The sequence below is a fragment of the Salvelinus namaycush genome, chromosome 28 (assembly GCF_016432855.1).
Source record: "Salvelinus namaycush isolate Seneca chromosome 28, SaNama_1.0, whole genome shotgun sequence".
NCBI classification, from domain to species: domain Eukaryota; kingdom Metazoa; phylum Chordata; class Actinopteri; order Salmoniformes; family Salmonidae; genus Salvelinus; species Salvelinus namaycush.
Window position 1 is genome coordinate 46,558,461 of NC_052334.1, and position 24,175 is coordinate 46,582,635.

The following is a 24,175-nucleotide window of genomic DNA, read 5'->3' on the forward strand; positions in this document are numbered from 1 at the left end:
AATACCTCATAATTGGCTCCCGAGTGGCACAGCGGTCAAAAGCACTGCAAGTGGCGTCACTACAGTCCTTGGTTCGATTCCAGTCCCTGGTTCGATGGCACACCTATATTTGGGGAGTTTCTCCCATTCTTCTCTGCAGATCCTCAAGCTCTGTCAGGTTGGATGGGGAGCGTCGCTGCACAGCTATTTTCAGATCTCTCCAGAGATGTTCGATTGGGTTCAAGTCAAGGCTGTGGCTGGGCCACTCAAGGACATTCAGAGACATGTCCCGAAGCCACTCCTGCATTGTCTTGGCTATGTGCCTAGGGTCGTTGTCCTGTTGGAAGGTGAATCTTCGACTCAGTCTGAGGTCCTGAGCGCTCTGGAGCAGGTTTTCATCAAGGATCTGTCTGTACTTTGCTCCGTTCATCTTTCCCTCGATCCTGACTAGTCTCCCAGTCCCTGCCGCTGAAAAAGAAAAAGATTCCAATTCAAAGTCCTTAACATGATTTTAGCTGCTCACCTCTTTAAGCTGTGTGACCATCCCCAAGACAATGACCTCTCGTAGCTTAGCCGTACTACCTAAAAGTGCTTCAACAGTCTTAAGCTGAAAACAAGCACAGATCAAGATCAGGGCAATCCATTCACAACACTTGAGGAATGTCTGGAAAATGTCCTCCTAGCTTATTTAAAATCGATTTAACACGTAAAGTGTGTCTTAAGTTATAACAGAGTCATTACCTGAAATGTGTTCCTGCTTCCTTCTGCAGCGGCCCGGTCCCTATTACAGGTGGGGTGAAGAGCTCATGCCGATGTGTACGCTACAGAAATGGGCTAAGTGTCAATGTGGATCATGGTACACATGTCATTATCATGTACTTACTTTTCATTTATCTGGCAAGTGGATTTGGAACACATTCTCTTACAACTACTTCACAGAGAGCAGTGTGTCAGGGGACTTTTTTTTTTACAGCTGAAATATACAAGACCAGCAATATAGGATTCATTCAAAGGCCAAAAATATGGAGTGAACTGACCTGCTGTAGGAGTGTGTAGCGTTCCCTGAAGAGCTCTGCCTTGTCCCTCGCTGAGCCACAGAGACTTGGAGCAGAGTGGGTGGTCATGGTAAGGCTGGGGGAAGAACAAACAACAGCTTCACTGAGGGATGTCTTGATATGGTGATTTCATTAGAAAGAACATTTATTCTAGAGTGTATTTGGTATAATATTTGGACCATAGGACCATGACCCATGCAGACTTGAAGTCAACCTACACATTTATACTTACGGTACAAACTTCTTCCTCTCTGTACTGTAGATATATCTTGGCACATCAAAAGCGCCAATGATGTTGAAGACGTTATCTCTGAAAATAATTAGATTTCACATTGACAAGGAAAATATGCGGGGATGACAAGTGAATGTATGTGAAATTGGTTCTTGTGAGAATGACACTTTGCTCAACTTACATGGTTTCATCACGACTGGCTGGAGTCCTGCACAGCAGTCTCCACCACAGCCAGCTCAATCATACTGGAGGTCACCGTCCAGGAGAAAAGAGGAGTACATCATTGACATAATTCACAACTGACTGTATTGAGAATTGTGTACATTACGTTAGTGGTTGTGATCAAAGACTTACATGGCTGCTTCTCCACAGCGTCCAAGACTCGCTCGATGATGACATCCAGTTCCAGCTCATTGACAGACTCTAACACCTCCACCGTGTACCTGCAGGCTTCATTGGAGGACAACAACACATATATATGCCTAGTCAGACCATTATTACTGTTCCAGCTGGCTGATCGGCGTTATTAGGTAGGTAATGTTAAGAGTAGCACATTGAATTTTCAACCAACCTTTACTTGGTGATCCTTCCTCAATTCCAACTTGGAAGACAACAATTCTTCTAAACTGCCATGTCTAGATGCAGGGAGTTCGTTTGATGCTCTGTTAAAAAATATATACTTTTTTGCTGCATGAAGTAATCCAACAATGTGTATGCCGCCATCTTGTCTATTTCAAATCTTCTCTCATTCATTGAGACAGGTGGATGTCCACCCCAAAGTGCTACATGTCATGACACTCACCCATCTCGATCAATGAGAGAAGATTTAAAATAGACAAGATGACCGCGTACACACTGTTGGATTACTTCTACATTCCAACAAACCCCCAACAACTAGACATGGAAGTTTAGAAGACGTTTTGTCTTCCATGTCGGGAATTGAGGAAGTATCGCAAAGTAAAGGTTTATGTGTGCCACGCTTAACATTACCTATCTAGCCATTAACACCCATCAGACAGCTGTAATCGTAACTAAAACATCTGACTGCCATACATCATTCCCCCCATAAACACTGGGTGTACAAAACATTAAGGACACCTTCCTAATATTGAGTTGCAAAATTTTCCCTCAAAACAGCCTCAATTTGTCAGGGCATGGACTTTACAAGGTGTCCCACAGGGATGCTGGCCCATGTTGACTCCAAAGCTTCCCACAGTTGTGTCAAGTTGGCTGGATATCCTTTGGGTGGTGGACCATTCTTGATACACACAAGAGGGAAACTGTTGAGTGTGAAAAACCCAGCAGCATTGTAATTCTTGACACAAACCAGTGCACCTGGCACCTACTACCATACCCCATTCAAAGGCAGTTAAATATTTTGTCTTGCCCATTCACCCTCGAAATGGCACACATACACAATCCATGTCTCAATTGTCTCAAGGCTTAAAAATACTTATTTAACCTGTCTCCTCCCCTTCATCTACACGGATCTACTGGATTTAACAAGTGACATCAATAAGGGATCATAGCTTTCACCTGGATTCACCTGGTCAGTCTATTTAATTGAAAGAGCAGGTGTCCTTAATGTTTTGTACACTCTGTGTGTGTGTGTGTACACACACATATACAGTACCAGTCAAAAGATTTGACACCTACTCATTCAAGGGTTTTTATTTATTTGTACTATTTTCTACATTGTAGAATAATAGTGAAGACATCAAGACTATGAAATAACACATATGGAATCATCTAGTAACCAAAACAGTGTTAAACAAATCAAAATATATTTTACATTTGAGATTCATCAAAGTAGCCACCCTTTGCCTTGATGACAGCTTTGCACACACTTGGCATTCTCTCAACCAGCTTCATGAGGTAGTCACCTGCAATGCATTTCAATTAACAGGTGTGCCTTGTTAAAAGTTAATTTGTGGAATTTCTTTCCTTCTTAATGCGTTTGAGCCAATCAGCTGCGTTGTGACAAGGTAGGGTTGGTATACAGAAGATACCCCTATTTGGTAAAAGACCAAGTCCATATTATGGCAAGAACAGCTCAAATAAGCAAAGAGAAACGACAGTCCATCATTACTTTTAGACTTGAAGGTCAGTTAATCCGGAAAATGTCAAGAACTTTGAAAGTTTCTTCAAGCGCAGTCGCAAAAACCATTAAGCACTATGATGAAACTGGCTGTCATGAGTCCTCATGACACCATAGTGGTCCACCACCCAAAGGATATCCAGCCAACTTGACACAACTGTGGGAAGCTTTGGAGTAACAGGAACGTAAGATCGTGCCACAGGAACATAAGATCCAGAGTTACCTCTGCTGCAGAGGATAAGTTCATTAGAGTTACCAGCCTCAGAAATTGCATCCCAAATAAATACTTCACAGAGTTCAAGTAACAGACACATCTCAACATCAACTGTTCAGAGGAGACTGCGTGAAATCAGGCCTTTGTGGTCAAATTGCTGCAAAGAAACCACTACTAAAAGGACACCAATAAGAAGAAGAGACTTGCTTGGGCCAAGAAACACAATCAATGGACATTAGACCGGTGGAAATCTGTCCTTTGGTCTGATGAGTCCAAATTTGAGATTTTTGGTTCCAACCGCCTTGTCTTTGTGAGACGCAGAGTAGGTGAACGGATGATCTCCGCATGTGTGGTTCCCACCGTGAAGCATGGAGGAGGTCGCGTGATGGTGCTTTGCTGGTGACAGTGTCAGTGATTTATGTGTTTATGCTAGTTAAGTGTGCCTTGAATTCTAAATAAATCACTGACAGTGTCACCAGCAAAGCACCATCACACATCCTCCTTCATGTTTCACAGTGGGAACCATACATGCGGAGATCATCCGCTCACCTACTTTGCATCTCACAAAGACAAGGCGGTTGGAACCAAAAATCTAAAATTTGCACACTAGACCAAAGGACAGATTTCCACTATTTAACAAGGCACACCTGTTAATTGAAATGCATTCCAGGTGACTACCTCATGAAGCTGGTTGAGAGAATGCCAAGAGTGTGTAAAGCTGTCAAGGCAAAGGGTGGCTACTTTGAATCTCAAATATATTTAGATCTGTTTAACACTGTTTTGGTTACTACATGATTCCATATGTGTTATTTCATAGTTTAGATGTCTTCACTCTCATTCTACAATGTAGAAAATAAAAAATAAATAGAAAACCTTAAATGAGTAGGCGTGTCCAAACTTTGGACTGGTACTGTATGTGTAATATAATGGAACTGAGAGTCATGATCAAAGGCTAGCTCGGGCCCTGTGCCACGAGGGGGCTAAAGGGGACTTAGCCCCCCTCAGTTTAAAAACTTTAGCCGCCTCAGTTTTAGTTTTATGTCCCTATATAAAAAAAAGCAAAAAAGTTCAAAAATTATTGAGTTAGAGTTTGGCGCCCCAAACAAATCTGTATCTCCGCTCCTCTGTGTCAGCACAATAGACAGGGCACGATGTGTGTGTAAGCAGCCTGGTCTTTATTTATTTATTTAACCTTTATTTACAGACTAGACGTAACATAGTCAATATAGATTAGTATCATATGTTAAGTTTGGTTACATAAGACAGAAAATTACTTAAAAGGTGCTAAATATGCAGAAATCGCTACTGCCATTTCCTGGTTGCTAAAATAAGAATAGCTCGCATAATTTCAGTTTGTAAAAACAAACAGTTATAGTACAATGATTCTCTGCACAATCTAAACCGCTGTGAAACATATTTTCCATAACCAAAAATATATATTTTCAGCTGTTTGAAGCTGGTGTACAAAACCGAAAGTAAAAGAAGCAAAAACAAAATTTAAGAGCGGGACTCATAGAAATAGTGCACATAGAACAGATCTACTGCTTATTAGACTTGCTTTCATTGAGAATGCCAGATCTATAACTCAACATTTATTTGTGAATTTGGTCAGGTCGCCCAAAAAGTTACATATTGCAGCGTTAAGGCAAACACATATTGTACATTTTGCAAATTCGTAACAAATCACACAAATTGTAATTCGTAACATATACAAAAATGGATGATGGACATTCTCAAATTAATACATACCATACGAACGTAACATATTATACTAAATGGAGTATCTCGGATTTACTTACAGAATAATACAAAATGCTCTGAGACCAGGTTGCAGCTGGGGGGCTATGGAAAGTGTGACTCCGTTGGGTTTACATAAAAAGCCGGGGAAAAAATGCCTTTCATCTCTGTCGTTGACTAAGTGAATAACGTGATACGCCTCCTCCTGTAATATTTGATTTAAACGTTTTCCGTTGAAGCTGCTTCACTCTTAGGTATAAAACGTTATTAGCGTTAGTGTATTTAGCTAGCTCGACCCAACTAATCTGCCACGATGGATATCAGAATTTGGCTTCGCCCAAGTACCCAAACAAAGGAGAAAGAGAGCGATGAGCAGCTGCATCAAACCACCGAGGCCGCCGCCAAGCCCAACAGCGATGATGCTCCCGAGCTGCAGCTAGCTCCATGTACAGAGCCTACCCACCCTTCCACAAGTGCTGCCATAATGGCTCCACAGCCGCCTCCACCCCCGACTGTTCCTGATGATCTTGGAACAGAGAAGCCAGCCCAGGTTAGCGTAGAATCCTTTAATAACAACTGGTTCATAGGAAGAGAGTGGCTATACTCGGTTACTGCAGATGCTGCATTTTGTTTTCCCATGTCGAAAGTGCTGTTTTGCTAACGCAGACAAGCTGGGTATTCTAACTGGAAGAATGATATTGATAGTACCAAAGGATTTGCTAGACACGCATCAAGCTAAGAGCATTTGAAATGCACTGCACTGTGGAAATAAAAAATAGTTTGAAGTGCTATTGGGACCATCGGTGTCACTTTAAACACTTGTTAATGATCGGCAGCTGGCAAGAAATCGCATGTATTTGTCGGCGATTGTGATTATTGAGTTCCTTGTTTCAAACCAGCAACCACTGAGGGGGACATTGGACGCGATAAGAATCAAGATGGGAGGGGAGCAGTGGACTTTTTCTGTCTATGATGAAATATACTCTCCAAAAAGACGAGGAACCTACCAAGGTGTTTAGCACCATACTTAACACGATATTCAAAATTAAATCATAGCGCTCATGTGAGATTGTCACTGGGGAAATAGTTAAAAGAAATCTGAGAATCTTGGCACACACTGAAGATATACTGGACCAAGGTTCCTACTGGATGTGAAAATATATCCACTGGACAGTACAGCAGGACAGAGGAAAAGAGACTGAGTGTAAAAGACTGTTCCTCAGCACGTTGGATGCGGTCATTGGTGAAATGTCAGAACAATTCAAAGGCAACTGCCAACTGGTGGAGGCCCTGTGTGTCATTGACCCAGAGAGCCATTACTTTCTAGATGTAAAGCAACTCCTGGATCTAAGCAAAAAAAAAGATTTGATGGAAGCTGAGTTTAGTGTCGAGCTGCAGTTTTTGCAGCCTGAAATCGCCCACTCTAGCTCCAATGAGAACAAATGGACCCCACTTGTTATCCTGTAACGATTCTCTGGGCCTCTCTCCACTATAACGACTGTACTTTCTGCACTGAAACATGGACTGACTTTGGGGCGTCCACAGCTACATGCGAGAATTCATTCATTTTCACCAGAAGAAAGCTCAACTAATACAACTGGCATTTGAGGGGGATCTTACAAGATTCGGGGAGAATAGAATGATCACTTATTCCGGAAATTCCACAGAGCATCAAGGAAGCTGGAACTCTTTTGAAAAGGTAAGATTGAAACAATCTAGCTGGTTGGTTTTATCAAAATCTTGCTTTATTGTGTAGAGCGCTGTCCATTGTGCTGATAGAGCGCCGCAAGATTGTTTGCCATTGAACTTGTCACTTCTTGGTCAAATGCATTTTTTAAAAACTTTTATGTTTGTGGTATAGCGTGATAAGCAGAATTCAATTTAATTCCAACGCAAAAACCCAAACGACGCCCCATTTTATTTGGCAAAACAGCTTAGCATGGCTCATATAGATGGTGTCATGCCTTTATCGAGGTGATATTTTGTTTACTAGGCTTACTACTTTGTACCGCTGTTCTGTTCGCAGTTGTCGGTATTCTAAGCCAAACTGCTATACAGTTTTTGTTTGAATGCATAAATAACTAGCCTACTACTTTCAGCATTTAGTTAGCATTATTGTGGTAAGGCAGCTGTGTGTACGGCTGCATTCACATAGGCTGCTTGTGATAGGGTAATTGCCCATCGAAACCGCACTGCTGTAGGGGGCTGTCCATTGTTCTGATACGTCGCAACAGACAGACTACAGATTCCAAAATAACTCAATGATCTCGGAGTCTCAGCATTTGAACGTTGTTTATTATGATTTATTACATGATTCCATATGTGTTATTTCATTGTTTAGATGTCTTCACTCTCATTCTACAATGTAGGAAAAAGAAAAAAGAAAAAAAACATTGAATGAGTAGGCGTACTACTTTCAGCATTTAGTTAGTATTATTGTAAATGAAAGGCGCAGAATTCGATATAATTGCAATGCAAGAACACAAAAAAATGTAGCCCCCTTGGCGAGTTCAACTGACCCTAGTTACTTTATCCTGCCGTCGAGTCTGGGCTAGCATAGCTTCTTGGTATGACACTGACACACCAGACCAATTTGGCTACTAACTAGCAATGCAGCCATTACATTTACTGTAAACAAATGTCAAGAACAACATGATTGACAAACAATAACATACGGTCGAAGCATAAGTCCCCGCATCTTGAAGCCAGCAGATACTTTCGTCTTGACTTTGCGAACCTTCATTTTCAATCCAATCTTCCTTCAACTATCAAACACTTGGTGCTAAATCTTAACTTCCGCCTATAGGCTACATGTTTCGTCACTTCCTCCAAAGCAAAAATTCTACACAAGTTTATTTTTAGTCTGCAGTCTTTGCAATCCGGAATCCTTGGGACGTCCCCATTGAAGTTGAAACGTAAATTGGTAGGGTAAAGGTTAAAGGGGCAGTCAGCAGTTGCTACATGAATTTACATCCATATTAATGATATGTATCCATTGATTCTTGAAAAAGATAACTTATAAATGTGTTTTTAAACAAAGAAAATGTAAGCAAACACTATATAGCCTCAAAACATGATTAAACTATAATGTTTATATATCATGGAGGGTCAATCCTTGCACCCATAGCTCTGTCTATTAATTTGAGAGTGATTACATTTCTCCAGCCCCATCCCTAGGCTTTTTACCGAACCATGGGTGGGAACGCCTTTATTGTTTTTAATGCTGATTGCCGATATTAAGTTAGGGTTTAGGTAGGGACGTCCCAAGGATCCCAGATAGTACAAATCACGATTATGCCGAGATTTACTGTTTGAAGTCAGCTGATGTTGTTAAAACACCCCGTATTCACAGACATGTAAGTATATAAATTATTACTTGAAAATGTATTAATTTATTATCCTCCATGTGTTTATTCATCATATCTCAATAGTATTCTCATATTTACAACACATCAGTGTAGAACGAATACAGAATAAAACAACCATTAGGTTGATTTGGGACAACCTGCCTGAAGCTTATCAGGGCAAGAAAAACGTGTTTTCTCTCAAAGCTGTTGCACTTGATTAAAAACATCTTGAGACGACAGGACGCGACCAATTGTAATTTTTCAATTACCATGCTCTTCTCTTCGCTGTGTTGACAAAAATTAGCAACCCGGATCTCTGAGCAGATTTCTTCAACGATACTATAATGTCCTGACACAGTGATATTTGTTTCAACGTAGCAACGTATCCTATTTTATTTTTCCTTATTAGCATTCATGGATTCTGCAATTGAAAAGCACTGTTCAGAGCTTGTAGCCCGTGAGCGAAGCGGTCATACGGCTCTAATTGAGAGAAATGTCCTGTACGTGTGGGGAGGCTACGTGGTAAGCAGAAACTGTCAAACAGAAAGCCTACCTGGCTGCAACTGTCTTGACAAGCATTGCCAGTGGATAGTGTTATCTTTCATTTATGTTTTGCATTTCACCAACATGCTATTTGGGTCGTGAAATAATATTCAAGGATTATGCAATATGTTGATTGATGCCAAATTACTATTCTATGTTACTTGTTTTCTGCAGTCAATTGCTGATGATGAAGTTTTCCTACCTAATGATGAAATCTGGTTATATGACTTAGAAAGAGGTGTATGGTAAGAATATGAATGGAATTTTAACAACGTAACACATTTCTAAGATCATGAATGGAGAAGTTGATATCTTATGAGAACTAAGCTTGATTTCGAATATTCTACTACAGTCTACCCATCAAAAAACAACCACGCAACAATTTACTTAACCTGTTTTTGCCCAGTGGGTTGGTTCAGTGCAAAAGTTGAATCATTTCATTTCAACAACAAAAAAAATCTATGTGATGACATTGAATCAATGTGGAAAACTGATTGGATTTGCAAAAACGCATCGACGTCAGGGAATTTTGTAATTTTTTCACCCAACGTCTAAATCCAATGACAGGGTTATTTATTTATTTATTTCATGTTGAATTCATATCAACCAAATGTAAATCAAAACTAGATGTTGAGCTGACGTCTGTGCCAAGTGGGAAACATTTGAGAGATGTAAACACTACATTTCATAATTATGGAGCTCTGCATTAGAGGTTGTTACATGTTATTTACAATGTTGTTACATAGTTGCTAGAAGTTTATTGGTCAGTGGTTTGTGTTTATATCTGTACTCTATGCTTTTTGTGAATTTTGCGCCCTGCAACTTACATTTCCCTGTTTTGTTTGTTTCTTCTCCATTCTGAAGGGAAATGTGCAGGATGTCAGGAGAGGTCCCGCCCCCCATGTCAGGCACCTGTGGCTGCTCTCTGAATGGAGACATGTACATATTTGGGGGATGCGATGACAATGGCCAGACCAACCAGGTAAACCCAATCAATAGAAAAAGCCCCCTAATGTACAGTACATTTGCACGGATGTGTGAAAATCCTCAATAGCTTACTAAGCCTTACATTGTTTTGTTTACATTTACGTGCTGAAATGGTCTGTTTTCAGCTTTACTGTGTCAATCTTCTGGATGGAAAATATACTTGGAGGAAAGTTAACCATAAGAGTGGCTCCCCTCCCACACCCAGAGATAAGCTCTCTTGCTGGGTTTTCAATGGCAGGCAAGCATTCTTTAAAAAACAAAACAATGCCATTACAGTACTGCCCTAATTGGGAAGATTTATAAATCGAACCTTGCCACTTTACTATTGGTGGTGATCTAAAAAATCGTTGGGGGTGCACAGCTACCCTGTAAAACGAAACCCTTGTGATTGGGATATGTTTTGGTTATTCTGTAGGCTCATCTACTTTGGTGGATATGGTCATAAGCAACTTGATGACATCAATAACAACAGAAGCTTCCTTATGGATGAGGCATCATGGGTAATTTTGGCTTATGGGTGCAATTATAGCCAAAGGTATAAATACATTTTCTAGTACTATTAACTATTTTAACTTTATTATATGAATTAGTAATACTGTGCTCTGTAGGTGGATGACATCTATTGGGGATGGAACAATGAAGTCCATATGTTTGACCCAACATCGGCCAGTTGGAGTGAACCACATACCAGTGTAAGACAATACATTGAACGTGTTTATTTATTTAAAAAAGACATATCATATACAATAAACAAAAACTTAAGAATGTGCTATGACATCACATGTTTTGAGGAATGGAACATACAAGGCACATATTATACTTTATTTGTGGATATCTACTGTCTACAGGGTTGTGCACCTGACCCCAGAGCTGCCCATGCCAGTGTAACACTTTGCCACAAAGGATATGTATGTGGGGGCAGAATAAGGGTGAGAAATTATTAATTTTAACTCCTCTCCATGGTTGCATTGAAACACAGACACAAAAACCCTAAAGTGTATTGCTAATAAGATTTGTGGGATTACATCTTTTATTGTACATACAAGTTTAAATATACCTACTTAACTCAAGTTTTTTTGATTTGGTTTGAAAGAAGATCATCATTTTTCTTTCACTTTCAGGAAACCAGGACAAGTGACATTTATTGTCTAGATCTAGAATCATGGACATGGTCTGAAATGTACGCATTGCCTGTTCACTCTTTCAAATGCTCAACTTAAAATGGTTACTTTCCTGTTCTATACTGTTATCACAACACGCTCGATTTAATTTTTTTAACTGTTCTTTCAAAATGGCTTTTCTAGAGTACCAGCATCCAATGTGCCAGTGGGAAGGTCGTGGCATACCCTCACTGCAATATCTGACAGCAGTTTGTTTCTATTTGGAGGACTGAGTATAGACTGCAAACCAATGAGTAAGTCATTTACCTGTACAGATTCAAAATCCTACCTCTGTACCTTAATAAGGTCCACGGAAACATGGCATTCGCTTTTCTAAAAAATAAATGATATCTCTCCAGGCGATGGCTGGGTATTTGATGTTGGGACGAAGACATGGAGAGAGTTTGAGCATCCATACATGAACAAACCAAGGTAGTGCATGTTCAAGTTGTTTGTGTCATGTTTAAATCAAGCTAAATTACTAAACTGGTATTGGATAGCATTACATGTTCCAATCTAAAAGTCTGAGGAATGTACCTAAAATGTGCAAATGATAAAACTGTAAGCACATTGTCTGACCCATAGAGATCCTTTAATTCACTTTATATGTAATTCTATGATCTGACCCTTTATTTATTTTCCACCCTCAGGTTGTGGCACACAGCATGCCAAGGGAAAGACTCTGATGTCATTGTGTTTGGGGGTAGTTGCAACTACATCCTTCTAGTAGACACAGTAAGTATAATGGAAACCACCTTAGAATCAATCTGATTCTATGGAAACCACTCAAGGAACTTCCCTAATCATTCACATTGGATGATTTTACCAGTTGTGACAGGAAGGAAATTGCTTGGTATTATGTTAATGTTAAATTATTAAAATTCATAAGCAGATCATTGATGAATTATGGAACACGTATCATGAATTATGGAAGACATGTTTACAATGAGCTGTTATGGTACTGTTTCGTTATCACCTTTCTTCAGGGTCACTGCAATGATGCACTTGTTTTCCAGATCCAGCCCTACCCACTCTTTCGGTAACTAATCAATTATGATAATTCAGTGAGGGAGAATCTGTCTCAGCTAGAAGACACTGATATTTTGGAAATCATGTTGACTGATAATAAAAAAAAAAATATTCTATATACAGAATGGTCCCCATACAAATAGTTAATGCAATGTATTATTTTGCTATTACATAGATGCTATAACACAGTGACAGTTTAGTATAGTAAGCTACAACTACCAAATGCATGCAATGCCCTCTTAGCCTACCGTATACTTAAAACGTTTTTTTTTTAAATGTCTCACAGGATATGTGAGGATTACATAGCCAAGAATGTGAAGAACTGCAAGATGCTTGAAAAACAGCTTCCATTTGTGCCTCCAAAACTACTGCCAGCTGTACAGAAGAGAATATCATTTTTTCGGACAACAAAGAAAATATAGCATTGTCAGATATAAATATTAAGGGAAATGTTCAGTATTATAAACTAGGGGGTTTGAGTCCTGAATGCTGAATGCTCATTGGCTGACAGCCGTGGTAAAAACATTTATTTTTACTATTTACGTTGGTAACCAGTTTATAATAGCAATAAGGCACCTCTGGGGTTGGTGGTGTATGGCCAATATACCACAGCTAAGGGCTGTATTCAGGCACTCCGTGTTGCATCGTGCTAAGGACAGCCCTTAGCCATGGTATATTGGCCATATACCACCAACCGCCGAGGTGCCGTATTGCTTAAGTAGACTACAGTAAACTGATAATGCAGAGTTCAGACTATGTTCCGCATATTACTGTTGAGAAGGCCTTCATAGTATGTGGGGCGATTTGTCTTACAAAACATTATTGATTTATTGTCAAATGTCTTACAGTGTATTTTACAAGGCATTCAGAAATTATTCAGACCCCTTAACTTTTTCCACATGTTATGTTACAGCCATCATTACTTTAACACATGGTCAGTCAATCCGGAAAATTTCAAGAACTTTAAAAGTTCCTTCAAGTACAGTCGCAAAAACCATCAAGCGCTATGATGAAACTGGCTCTCATGAGGACCCCCACAGGAACGGAAGACCCAGAGTTACCTCTGCTGCAGAGGATGAGTTCATTAGTTACCGCCTCAGAAATAGGAGCCCAAATAAATGCTTCAGAGTTCAAGTAACAGACACATCTCAACATCAACTGTTCAGAGGAGACTGCGTGAAATCCGGCCTTCATGGTCGATTTGCTGCAAAGAAACCACTACTAAAGGACACCAATAAGAAGAAGAGACTTGCTTGGGCCAAGAAACACGAGCGGTGGAAATCTGTCCTTTGGTCTGATGAGTCCAAATGTGGAGATTTTTGGTTCCAACGGCTGTGTCTTTGTGAGAAACAGAGTAGGTGAACGGATTATCTCCGCATGTGTGGTTCCCACCATGAAGCATGGAGGAGGTGTGATGGCGCTTTGCTGGTGACACTCAGTGATTTGTTTAAAATTCAAGGCAAACTTAACCAGCATGGCTACCACAGCATTCTGCAGTGATACGCCATCCCATCTGGTTTGCATTTAGTGGGACTATCATTTGTTTTTCAACAGGACAATGACCCAAAACAGCTCCAGGCTGTGTAAGGGCTATTTTACCAAGGAGAGTGATGGAGTGCTACAGTACATCAGATGACCTGTCCTCCACAATCACCTGACCTCAACCCAATTGAGATGGTTTGTGATGAGTTGGACCGCAGAGTGAAGGAAAAGCAGCCAACAAGTGCTCAGCATATGTGGGAACTCCTTCAAGAATGTTGGACAAGCATTCCTCATGAAGCTAGTTGATAGAATGTCAAGAGTGTGCAAAGCTGTCATCAAGGCAAAGGGTGGCTATGAAGAATCTAAAATCTAAAATATTTTGATTTGTTTAACACTTTTTTGGTTACTACATGATTCTGTGTTATTTCATAGTTTATGGTTTTTACTATTATTCTACAATGTAGAAAATAGTAAAAATAAAGAAAAACCCTTGAATGAGTAGGTGTGTCCAAACTTTTGACTGGTATTGTAAGTATTCAGACCCTTAGCTATGAGACTTGAAATTGAACTCAGGTGCATCCTGTTTCCATTCATCATCCTTGAGATGTTTCTACAACTTGATTGGGGTTTACCTGTGGTAAATTCAATTGAATGGACATTTGGAAATGCTCAAAGCCCGTAACAAAAGGGAGACAACATGGAGATAAAGAATAACAAAATATATTTATTAATTGAAGTAAAGTAAATACAATTAACAATGGTGTGTGTGTAGTCAGTATTGTAAGTGAGTGGTTGCATGTATACATGTGATAATTGGGGGTGTTGAAAGGTGCCAACGCAAACAAACCAAATAGCCACAACAATGCCACAACCAAAATCTGCCTGTGTCTGAATGGAGAGAGTCTCCTCAATGAATGTGGAAGAGGTCTATTTATCCTGGGACACACCCGGGCCCAGGTGTTTCCCATGTAGCTGACGACCCTCCCAACTCCGCCCACCAACATCCTAATAAGGAAACAAGAGCAAAGAGAAAGAGAATACGGTAGACAGAGTGGGAGGGTCGTCACATCCCCCCCCCCCCCATGAAACCGGGGACCAACAAGGACCCCGGAACAACGTACCAGCCTCTGCGTCCCAAATTGACACAGCCTCTGCGTCCCAAATTGATGAGGGGTTACGTGTTCACACTTCCAATTTGCCCCAGCCAACCTCCTCCCCAGACCTCAGCAACCTTTGCGCACAGCAACGTTTAAGAGAAAAGAAGAACACAAGACCAGGAGGGAACAGACAGCAAAGATAGAACATGACAATACCAAACAATGGTCAGTCACGTAAACATTCAGGAACAGGGCACACAAGAGACCGCATCAGCTACAAACGCCAAAGAAAATAACATCTCAGGGTGCTTCCTAATTTTTACAACATCGCCCAACGATTCATAGTCACTTCCCAACGATTCATAGTCACTTCTCAACGATTCATAGTCACTTCTCAACGTAACAGAATTTCACGTGCCCTACTCATCAGTGGCACCTGCCAATAGCCCTTTAACAGGTCAAATTTACTCACAAACCTAGCTGCTCCGACTTGATCAACGCAGTCCTCCATCCGAGGAAGAGGAAATTAATCAGGCTTAGTGACACTGTTTACCTTACGGTAGTCCGTACAAAATCTGTTTGTTCCATCTGGTTTTCTGACCAAGATACAGGGAGAAGCCCAACTGGAGAAAGAAGGCTCTGCTATCTTACTCTCCAGCATGTATCTGACCTCAGCATCCAGACAATGCAGTTTCTCTGAAGAAACTCTATAGAACCGCTGACGAATGGGGTCAGCATCTCCAATATCAATATCATGATCTATTAAGTTTGTACGTGTCGGTGTATCAGAAAACAAACCTGGAAATCTCTGAATCAGACCAACCATCTCTTTCCGCCCATCAACAGGTAGAGGAGTGAGAAGGCTGTCTAAAATATCCAGTGTCTCTGAATTTTTCAATCTACCCTGCAGTATGCAATCGTCAGGACCAGGAACATCTTCCCTCCTCATTCACAGACCTAGCCTGAGAAGAACCCAAGGAAATAACGGTATCAGCCAAAAGAACAGGTTACCGTCCTCTGTAGATTCCCACTGTTCAGTCTCAGAGGAACGTGCATAATAGGGTTTTAACAAATGTACATGGCACAGTTGGTGTGCTTTCCTCCATTCTGGAGTGGCAACTAGATAATTTTGCTCAGTGTACTGGAGCACCACTGTATATGGACCTTGAAACTTGGCTTGAAAAGGTGTTTCCATTTATTTGGAAAAGGTACACACCTGTCTATTTAAAGGTCCCACTGTTGACAGTGCATGTCAGAGCAATAACCAAACCATGATGTTGAAGGAATTGTTCATGGAGCTCCGAGACAGGATTTGTGTCGAAGCACAGATCTGGGGAAGGGCAGTGGCAGTTCTAGACCATTTCAACTGGGGGGGCCAAGCTGGGGCCAGTTGTACTGTTAGAGGGGCCAGTTACATTAGACGTTATTGTTGTCATCGTTTTCTTCAGGCATTAGCAGGCAAAAGACCATGTTCATAATCATCATCGTTGCCACTGTCTAATAACTAATGTAAAAAAAAAAATGTTATGTAAAAATTAATTCATACTCCACATTTAGGGGGGCCACAAGGGGGGCACTGCCCCCCCCCAGAACTGCCACTGGGGAAGGGTACCAAAAAAGATTCTGAAGCATTGAAGGTCCCCAAAACACAGTGGCATCCATCATTCTTAACAATGGAAGAAGTTTGGAACCACCAAGACTCTTCCTAGTGCTGGCCTCCCAGCCAAACTGTGCAATCGGGGGAGAAGGGCGCAGTGGTCTAAGGCACTGCATCTCAGTGCTTGAGGCGTCACTACAGACACTGTCGCCTGGGATTAGCCGGTATAGGCCGTCATTGTAAATAAGAATGTTCTTAACTGACTTGCCTAGTTAAATAAAAGGGCCTTGGTCAGGGAGGTGACCAAGAACCCGATGGTCACTCCAGAGTTCCTCTGTGAAGATGGGAGAACCTTCCAGAAGGACAACCATCTCTGCAGCACCACCAATCAGGCCTTTATGGTAGAGTGGCTAGATGGAAGCCACTCAGTAAATACACATGACAGCCCGCTTGGAGTTTGCCAGAAAGCACCTAAAGGATGATGAAACCAAGATTGAACTCTTTGGCCTGGATGCCCAAGCATCATGTCTGGAGGAAACCTGGCACCATCTCTACGGTAAAGCATAGTGGTGGCAGCAACATGCTGTGGGGATGTTTTTCAGCGGCAGGGACTGGGAGACTAGTCAGGATCGAGGGAAAGATGAACAGAGCAAACACAGATCCTTGATAAAAAACCTGCTCCAGAGCGCTCAAGACCTCAGACTGGGGCAAAGATTCACCTTCCAACAGGACAACAACACTAAGCACACAGCCAAGACAACACAGCCAAGACAACGCTTCGGGACAATTCTCTGAATGTCCTTGAGTGGCCCAGCCAGAGCTCGGACTTGAACCTAATCGAACATCTCTGGAGAGACCTGAAAATAGCTGTGCAGCGATGCTCCCCATCCAACCTGACAGAGTTTGAGAGGATCTGCAGAGAAGAATGGGAGAAGTTCCCCAAATACAGGTGTGCCAAGCTTGTAGCGTCATACCCAAGAAGCCTCAAGGCTGTAATCGCTACCAAAGGTGCTTTAACAATGTACTGAGTAAAGGGTCTGAATACTTATATAAATGTGATATTTTCCCGTTTTTTATTTTATTTGTAATACATTTGCAAAAATTTCGAAACCTGTTTTTGCTTTGTCATTATGGGGAAGTGTGTGTGTCGATTGAGGGAAAAATAACAATTTAATACATTTTAGAATAAGGCTGTAACGTAACAAAATGTGGAAAAAGTCAAGGGGTCTGAATAATTTCCGAATGAACTGTATATGATGACTATGAATGGATGTGTATTCTGCCTGTAACAAAAGCAAAGGCATTTTAATAAAGAAGACTGTTGTAATGTTTGATATCATTCCTAATTTTTACAACTTCAACTTTGCTTAGGCCACCACCCCAAATGGTTATAATAACATATAAACCTTTTGATGAGTCATAAAAATGTTAATTCACTGAAGTCAGAGAGGCTGAAGTTATTATTATTACTTTTTTCGCTTTTTAGACAAACGTCACGCAATTGGATGAGCCCCTTTCCTGGGCCCAGCACCTGCCTTGTTGCCATGGTTTTGTCAGAGCAAATGCTCTCTTAGTGTGGTGTTTTGGGAAATGCATTTTACATCTTCGACCGTTGTAGGAAAATGCATCACTAAAACCTAAATTCCTAAACATAAATTCCATCGCTATCTGGAAATCGGGCCCTGAGGTGATTGGTTAAAAAAAAAAAAAAATTACTGGAAAAAAGATGGCAGCCTGTGTAAACGCAAACAGTAACACTCCCATGTCTTCAGTATCTATTTCAGAGTTCTTATAATTGTTATTCATATTCTTGTTTCTACAAAAGGGGAAAGGTTACATCTCGTGTGTTTAGCTTTACTTACCTTGTGCTGTTACATGTTGAGGGTGTGGAACAGCTCACCATTTGAGCATAGCTTCTACAACTGCAAAGTGCTGTACTCAGACCATGCCAAGAGGGTCAAGTCTGCTTGAAATATCAAAGAGCATTAGTCACACCAAAATAAATACTACAACTTTAAAGAATTGTATTACTGTTATCTTAATTTTCTTGAACATTGTATTACTACAAGGTGTAACCAGATGATAATGGAATTCTAAATCTCCAAACATAATCTAATTGAGACAAGGATAGATTGAGACAAGGATAGGATGGTAACTTTAATTTCTTTAAATCTTGTACCAATATAGTAAAATGTAATTACATTTTTGGAATCTGCAAACGAATGTTTTATATACACAAAAGCACCTTTTTAAACCAGACAAACATACATTATATACTACTTCTTGTAATTTTTGGTCTCAATCTGTAACACTGATATGTGCGAAACACACCTGTAGAGAAAATGCCTGAGCATATGTTCGATCAGTGGTCACATGACAAGCAGTTCTAAGGTACGTGTCGGGTACAATGTCCAAAGTGTCCATACTGTCCTTGACATTACACTACACTGGCTGGTCACCATTTCCTTCAGAGTTACACCAAAAGCACTGCCACGGAACAGTTAAGGGGCCTTATCAACTCAGGCCTTGCTGAAGGCAATGGTCTAGGAACTCAGAGTAACACGATAGGGAGCAAAAGTGGTGATGCACTGGCACATCTGTGCCTCCCATGTCATCTACCAATACCACAGTGTGAGAGACGAGATGCAGATTCATGCTGACTGCCGTTTTGATGTAGTTCACACTTGACAAAGGTGTGCAGGGTTGAGATGAGGCCCATATGGGATTCTTTGTGGTGTAAACGCAAAACAAGAGAAGTAGGTTAGGCTAAACTATTATATAACACCTTGCATGATACTACAGGTGATCCTAGACTTCAAAACGAGGTAAAAACATTTTATGGGTGAAATGTTGAAATTAATAATTGAACTAACCTGATGTTGGCCACAACCCTGGATGCCATCTCCTGCAGTTTGAGGGGGAAGGTGAGCTGGATGGTGTGGCCCAGGGGGTTGGGATGGGCAAACAGATTACCAAACAGGTCCAGGTTCAAGAGTTAACTTTCAGAAGTCCCCTGGCAGCACGGCCAGCTGTTTGTGGGCTGCTGACAGAAAGCGCAGCTTGGAGATATGGCCGATGTGAAAGGGCAGCCACACCAGTTTGTTGTCGTCCAGCTTGAACTTGATCAGCTCTCGCAGCTGGCAGAACTGAAGCGGCAGGGCCTGTTCTGACTCAGGTCTAGGTGTTGAAGGGGTCGCTGCAGGCTGGACAGGCAGAGGGCATCACTAAAGGTCGCTAAAGTGGTTGATTTGAAGCAGTGGTTCCCAAACTTTTTCGAGTCCTGTACCCCTCCCTTCAAACATTCAACCTCCAGCTGCGTACCCCCTCTAGCACCCAGGGTCAGCACACTCAAAGGTTGTTTTTTGTCATCATTGTAAGCCTGCCACAATGAGTTGTCACAACCCGGCTCGTGGGAAGTGACAACGAGCTCTTATAGGACCAGGGCACAAATAATAATCAATAATTTTGCTCTTTATTTAATCATCTTACATATAACACCTTATTTGTTTATTGAAAATTGTGAATAACTCCCCACAGTTTAATGAGAAGGGTGTGCTTGAAAGGATGCACATAACTCTGCAATGTTGGGTTGTATTGGAGAGCGTCTCAGTCTTAAATAATTTTCCACACACAGTCTGTGCCTGTATTTAGTTTTCATGCTAGTGAGGGCCGAGAATCCACTGTCACATCGGTACGTGGTTGCAAAGGGCATCAGTACATTAACAGCACGATTTTCCAAGGCAGGATACTCTGCGCGCAGCCCAATCCAGAAATCTGGCAGTGGCTTCTGATTTAAATTACATTTTCCCAGAACCGCTTGTTGCAATTTCGATGAGGCTCTCTTGTTCTGATATCGGTAAGTGGACTGGAGGCAGGGCATGAAAGGGCTAACGAATCCAGTTTGTGTTATCCCAACTGACCTAAGACAGGGAATTTTTATTAGGATTAAATGTCAGGAATTGTGAAAAACTGAGTTTAAATGTATTTTGCTAAAGTGTATGTAAACTTCCGACTTAAACTGTATCTACAGTACTAAATCCATGTGTATTGTTAGGTTCAAATTTTTGAGTAAATAACTCACGGACACTAGAGAAGCTTCACCAGGTTTAATTCTTGCCAAAGGGTCGACACAGCTCTATTCAGACAAAAAAACATTTCACACAAGCACTGATATTTAACCCTTTCTCCTCGGCTGAGTCTCCTCCTACCCATCTGTACAAACATCGTTCTTTACTGCTAGGCAGGACACTAGTGATACGGGCCAGAAACTTTTATTTCTCCCTTGTGACCTGACCTGACCTCAACCCCCCTCCATCACTAATCCATGGCTCTCTCCCCTTATCAATGCCTGCTGACTTCCTCCCGTCCTCCCGTCCACTAACACCGTTAGTTCCCTTATATACTGCAGACAAGTCATATTTGTATGATTTAGCTTCTTCATCATTCATAATGAATTAATGTTTGCTTCATTCATATGACCAACCAATACCTTAAGAGGCTTTTTCTCTCTAAACTAAGACCTTGAAACTGAGATATGCTTCGTTCTCAAAACATGGTCTGGGCGTACAGCCCAATTGCAGATACTGATAGGTGAGGATTTGTTCAATCAGTCACTTGCATGAACACAGAAATTGGTTATTAGAACAGCACATCAATTTAACACATAAATTAGTTATTAGAAAAGGACAAGTATAACATTTCCATCACACTACCTCCTTGCCTTTGAGCTGTTGTCTGTGCCCAATAATGTTTGTACCATGTTTTGTCCTGCTACCATGTTGTGCTGCTACCATGTCAAATCAAATCAAATTTTATTTGTCACATACACATGGTTAGCAGATGTTAATGCGAGTGTAGCGAAATGCTTGTGCTTCTAGTTCCGACAATGCAGTAATAACCAACAAGTAATCTAACCTAACAATTCCACAACTACTACCTTATACACACAAGTGTAAAGGGATAAAGAATATGTACATAAAGATATATGAATGAGTGATGGTACAGAACGGCATAGGCAAGATGCAGTAGATGGTATAGAGTACAGTATATACATATGAGATGAGTAATGTAGGGTATGTAAACATAAAGTGGCATAGTTTAAAGTGGCTAGTGATACATGTATTACATAAAGATGGCAAGATGCAGTAGATGATATAGAGTACAGTATATACATATACATATGAGATGGGTAATGTAGGGTATGTAAACATTATATTAAGTGGCATTGTTTAAAGTGGCTAGTGGTACATTTTTACAGCATTTCCACCAATTCCCATTATTAAAGTGGCTGGAGTTGAGTCAGTATGTTGGCAGCGGCCACTAAATGTTAGTGGTGGCTGTTTAACAGTCTGATGGCCTTGAGATAGAAGCTGTTTTTCAGTCTCTCGGTCCCTGCTTTGATGCACCTGTACTGACCTCGCCTTCTGGATGATAGCGGGGTGAACAGGCAGTGGCTTGGGTGGTTGTTGTCCTTGATGATCTTTATGGCCTTCCTGTGACATCGGGTGGTGTAGGTGTCCTGGAGGGCAGGTAGTTTGCCCCCGGTGATGCGTTGTGCAGACCTCACTACCCTCTGGAGAGCCTTACGGTTGTGGGCGGAGCAGTTGCCGTACCAGGCGGTGATACAGCCCGACAGGATGCTCTCGATTGTGCATCTGTAGAAGTTTGTGAGTGCTTTTGGTGACAAGCCGAATTTCTTCAGCCTCCTGAGGTTGAAGAGGCGCTGCTGCGCCTTCTTCACAACGCTGTCTGTGTGGGTGGACCAATTCAGTTTGTCCGTGATGTGTACACCGAGGAACTTAAAACTTTCCACCTTTTCCACTACTGTCCCGTCGATGTGGATAGGGGGGTGCTCCCTCTGCTGTTTCCTGAAGTCCACAATCATCTCCTTTGTTTTGTTGACGTTGAGTGTGAGGTTATTTTCCTGACACCACACTCCGAGGGCCCTCATCTCCTCCCTGTAGGCCGTCTCGTCGTTGTTGGTAATCAAGCCTACCACTGTAGTGTCGTCCGCAAACTTGATGATTGAGTTGGAGGCGTGCATGGCCACGCAGTCATGGGTGAACAGGGAGTACAGGAGAGGGCTCAGAACGCACCCTTGTGGGGCCCCAGTGTTGAGGATCAGCGGGGTGGAGATGTTGTTACCTACCCTCACCACCTGGGGGCGGCCCGTCAGGAAGTCCAGGACCCAGTTGCACAGGGCGGGGTCGAGACCCAGGGTCTCGAGCTTGATGACGAGTTTGGAGGGTACTATGGTGTTAAATGCTGAGCTGTAGTCGATGAACAGCATTCTCACATAGGTATTCCTCTTGTCCAGATGGGTTAGGGCAGTGTGCAGTGTGTTTGCGATTGCGTCGTCTGTGGACCTATTGGGTCGGTAAGCAAATTGGAGTGGGTCTAGGGTGTCAGGTAGGGTGGAGGTGATATGGTCCTTGACTAGTCTCTCAAAGCACTTCATGATGACGGAAGTGAGTGCTACGGGGCGGTAGTCGTTTAGCTCAGTTACCTTAGCTTTCTTGGGAACAGGAACAATGGTGGCCCTCTTGAAGCATGTGGGAACAGCAGACTGGGATAAGGATTGATTGAATATGTCCTTAAACATGCCAGCCAGCTGGTCTGCGCATGCTCTGAGGACGCGGCTGGGAATGCCATCTGGGCCTGCAGCCTTGCGAGGGTTAACACGTTTAAATGTTTTACTCACCTCGGCTGCAGTGAAGGAGAGCCCGCAGGTTTTGGTAGCGTGCCGTGTCAGTGGCACTGTATTGTCCTCAAAGCGAGCAAAAAAGTCATTTAGCCTGTCTGGGAGCAAGACATCCTGGTCCGCGATGGGGCTGGTTTTCTTTTTGTAATCCGTGATTGACTGTAGACCCTGCCACATACCTCTTGTGTCTGAGCTGTTGAATTGCGACTCTACTTTGTCTCTACTTTGTCTCTATAATTTGCAGACGTGTTGCTGTGCGTTTTGTTGCCAACCTTACTTTACTAGCTGACAACTTTACGTTTTTTTTTTCTTTTTAATTACCGTTTATATTTTTAGTTTTTCCATCACAACTTTTTTCCCTCATTCAACCTTTTCACTCCGGACGCTTTATCTGGACATGGTTCGTCAGCACTTTCAACAGCCGAAGCTAAGTAGTAACATTAACATGATGTCTTCTAATTGCAGTCGCTGTACTCATAATATACAGGAGAACGATCGCCTTATGGCGAGGATAGCTGTGCTGCAAGCCCAGCTGCAGACGCAATCGTTAGGCAAGGGTAATTTCAGTGTAGGAAAGGATGAAACAGCGTCTGTGCCACCAGTAAGTACAGATAGTAACGTTAGTATAAATCCCCCCGCACAGTCCCCGCAGCCGGACAACTTTCTCATGGCTTCTGGAGGGAAATGCTGTAGGAAAGCTCAACTGGTGTCGCTTATTCAGCCGACAGAAACTTTAAACCGGTTTTCCCCATTAAGTAGCGAGTCGGAGTCTGAGGCCGAGTCTTCTCTTGTCTCTACTCCTCCCGTTACGGGGTCTGAGACGCCGAAGGCTCCCACCATTAGCTCTGACAAATTGAAAACCCTAGTCATTGGCGACTCCATTACCCGCAGTATTAGACTTAAAACGAATCACCCAGC

The 24,175-nt window shown here is 41.8% G+C and overlaps 1 protein-coding gene and 1 pseudogene across 1 annotated transcript; one reads left to right on the forward strand and one right to left on the reverse strand.

Moving 5' to 3' along the window:
- Positions 1–490: 490 nt before the first annotated feature.
- On the reverse strand, positions 491–8,058 carry LOC120023378 (annotated as a pseudogene).
- A 1,018-nt stretch (positions 8,059–9,076) lies between these two features.
- LOC120023379 (kelch domain-containing protein 1-like) lies at positions 9,077–12,919 on the forward strand. The gene is made up of 13 exons (XM_038967381.1): positions 9,077–9,184; positions 9,380–9,450; positions 10,070–10,187; positions 10,318–10,430; positions 10,608–10,692; positions 10,801–10,884; positions 11,041–11,121; positions 11,314–11,372; positions 11,497–11,606; positions 11,712–11,784; positions 12,003–12,087; positions 12,339–12,391; positions 12,668–12,919. The coding sequence occupies exons 1-13, from the start codon at positions 9,077–9,079 to the stop codon at positions 12,801–12,803; spliced, it is 1,176 nt and encodes a 391-aa protein (XP_038823309.1). The 3' UTR covers positions 12,804–12,919.
- The last annotated feature ends 11,256 nt before the right edge of the window (positions 12,920–24,175 follow it).

What these genes read in the sequence shown, in the direction of transcription:
- LOC120023379 (XM_038967381.1), top strand. Translation starts at nt 9,077, where the DNA reads ATGGATTCTGCAATTGAAAAGCACTGTTCAGAGCTTGTAGCCCGTGAG. An exon ending in TGCTGGGTTTTCAATGGCAG is followed by an intron (nt 10,431 to 10,607) that starts GCAAGCATTCTT and finishes GTTATTCTGTAG; the next exon opens with GCTCATCTACTTTGGTGGAT. An exon ending in TATGTGGGGGCAGAATAAGG is followed by an intron (nt 11,122 to 11,313) that starts GTGAGAAATTAT and finishes TTTCACTTTCAG; the next exon opens with GAAACCAGGACAAGTGACAT.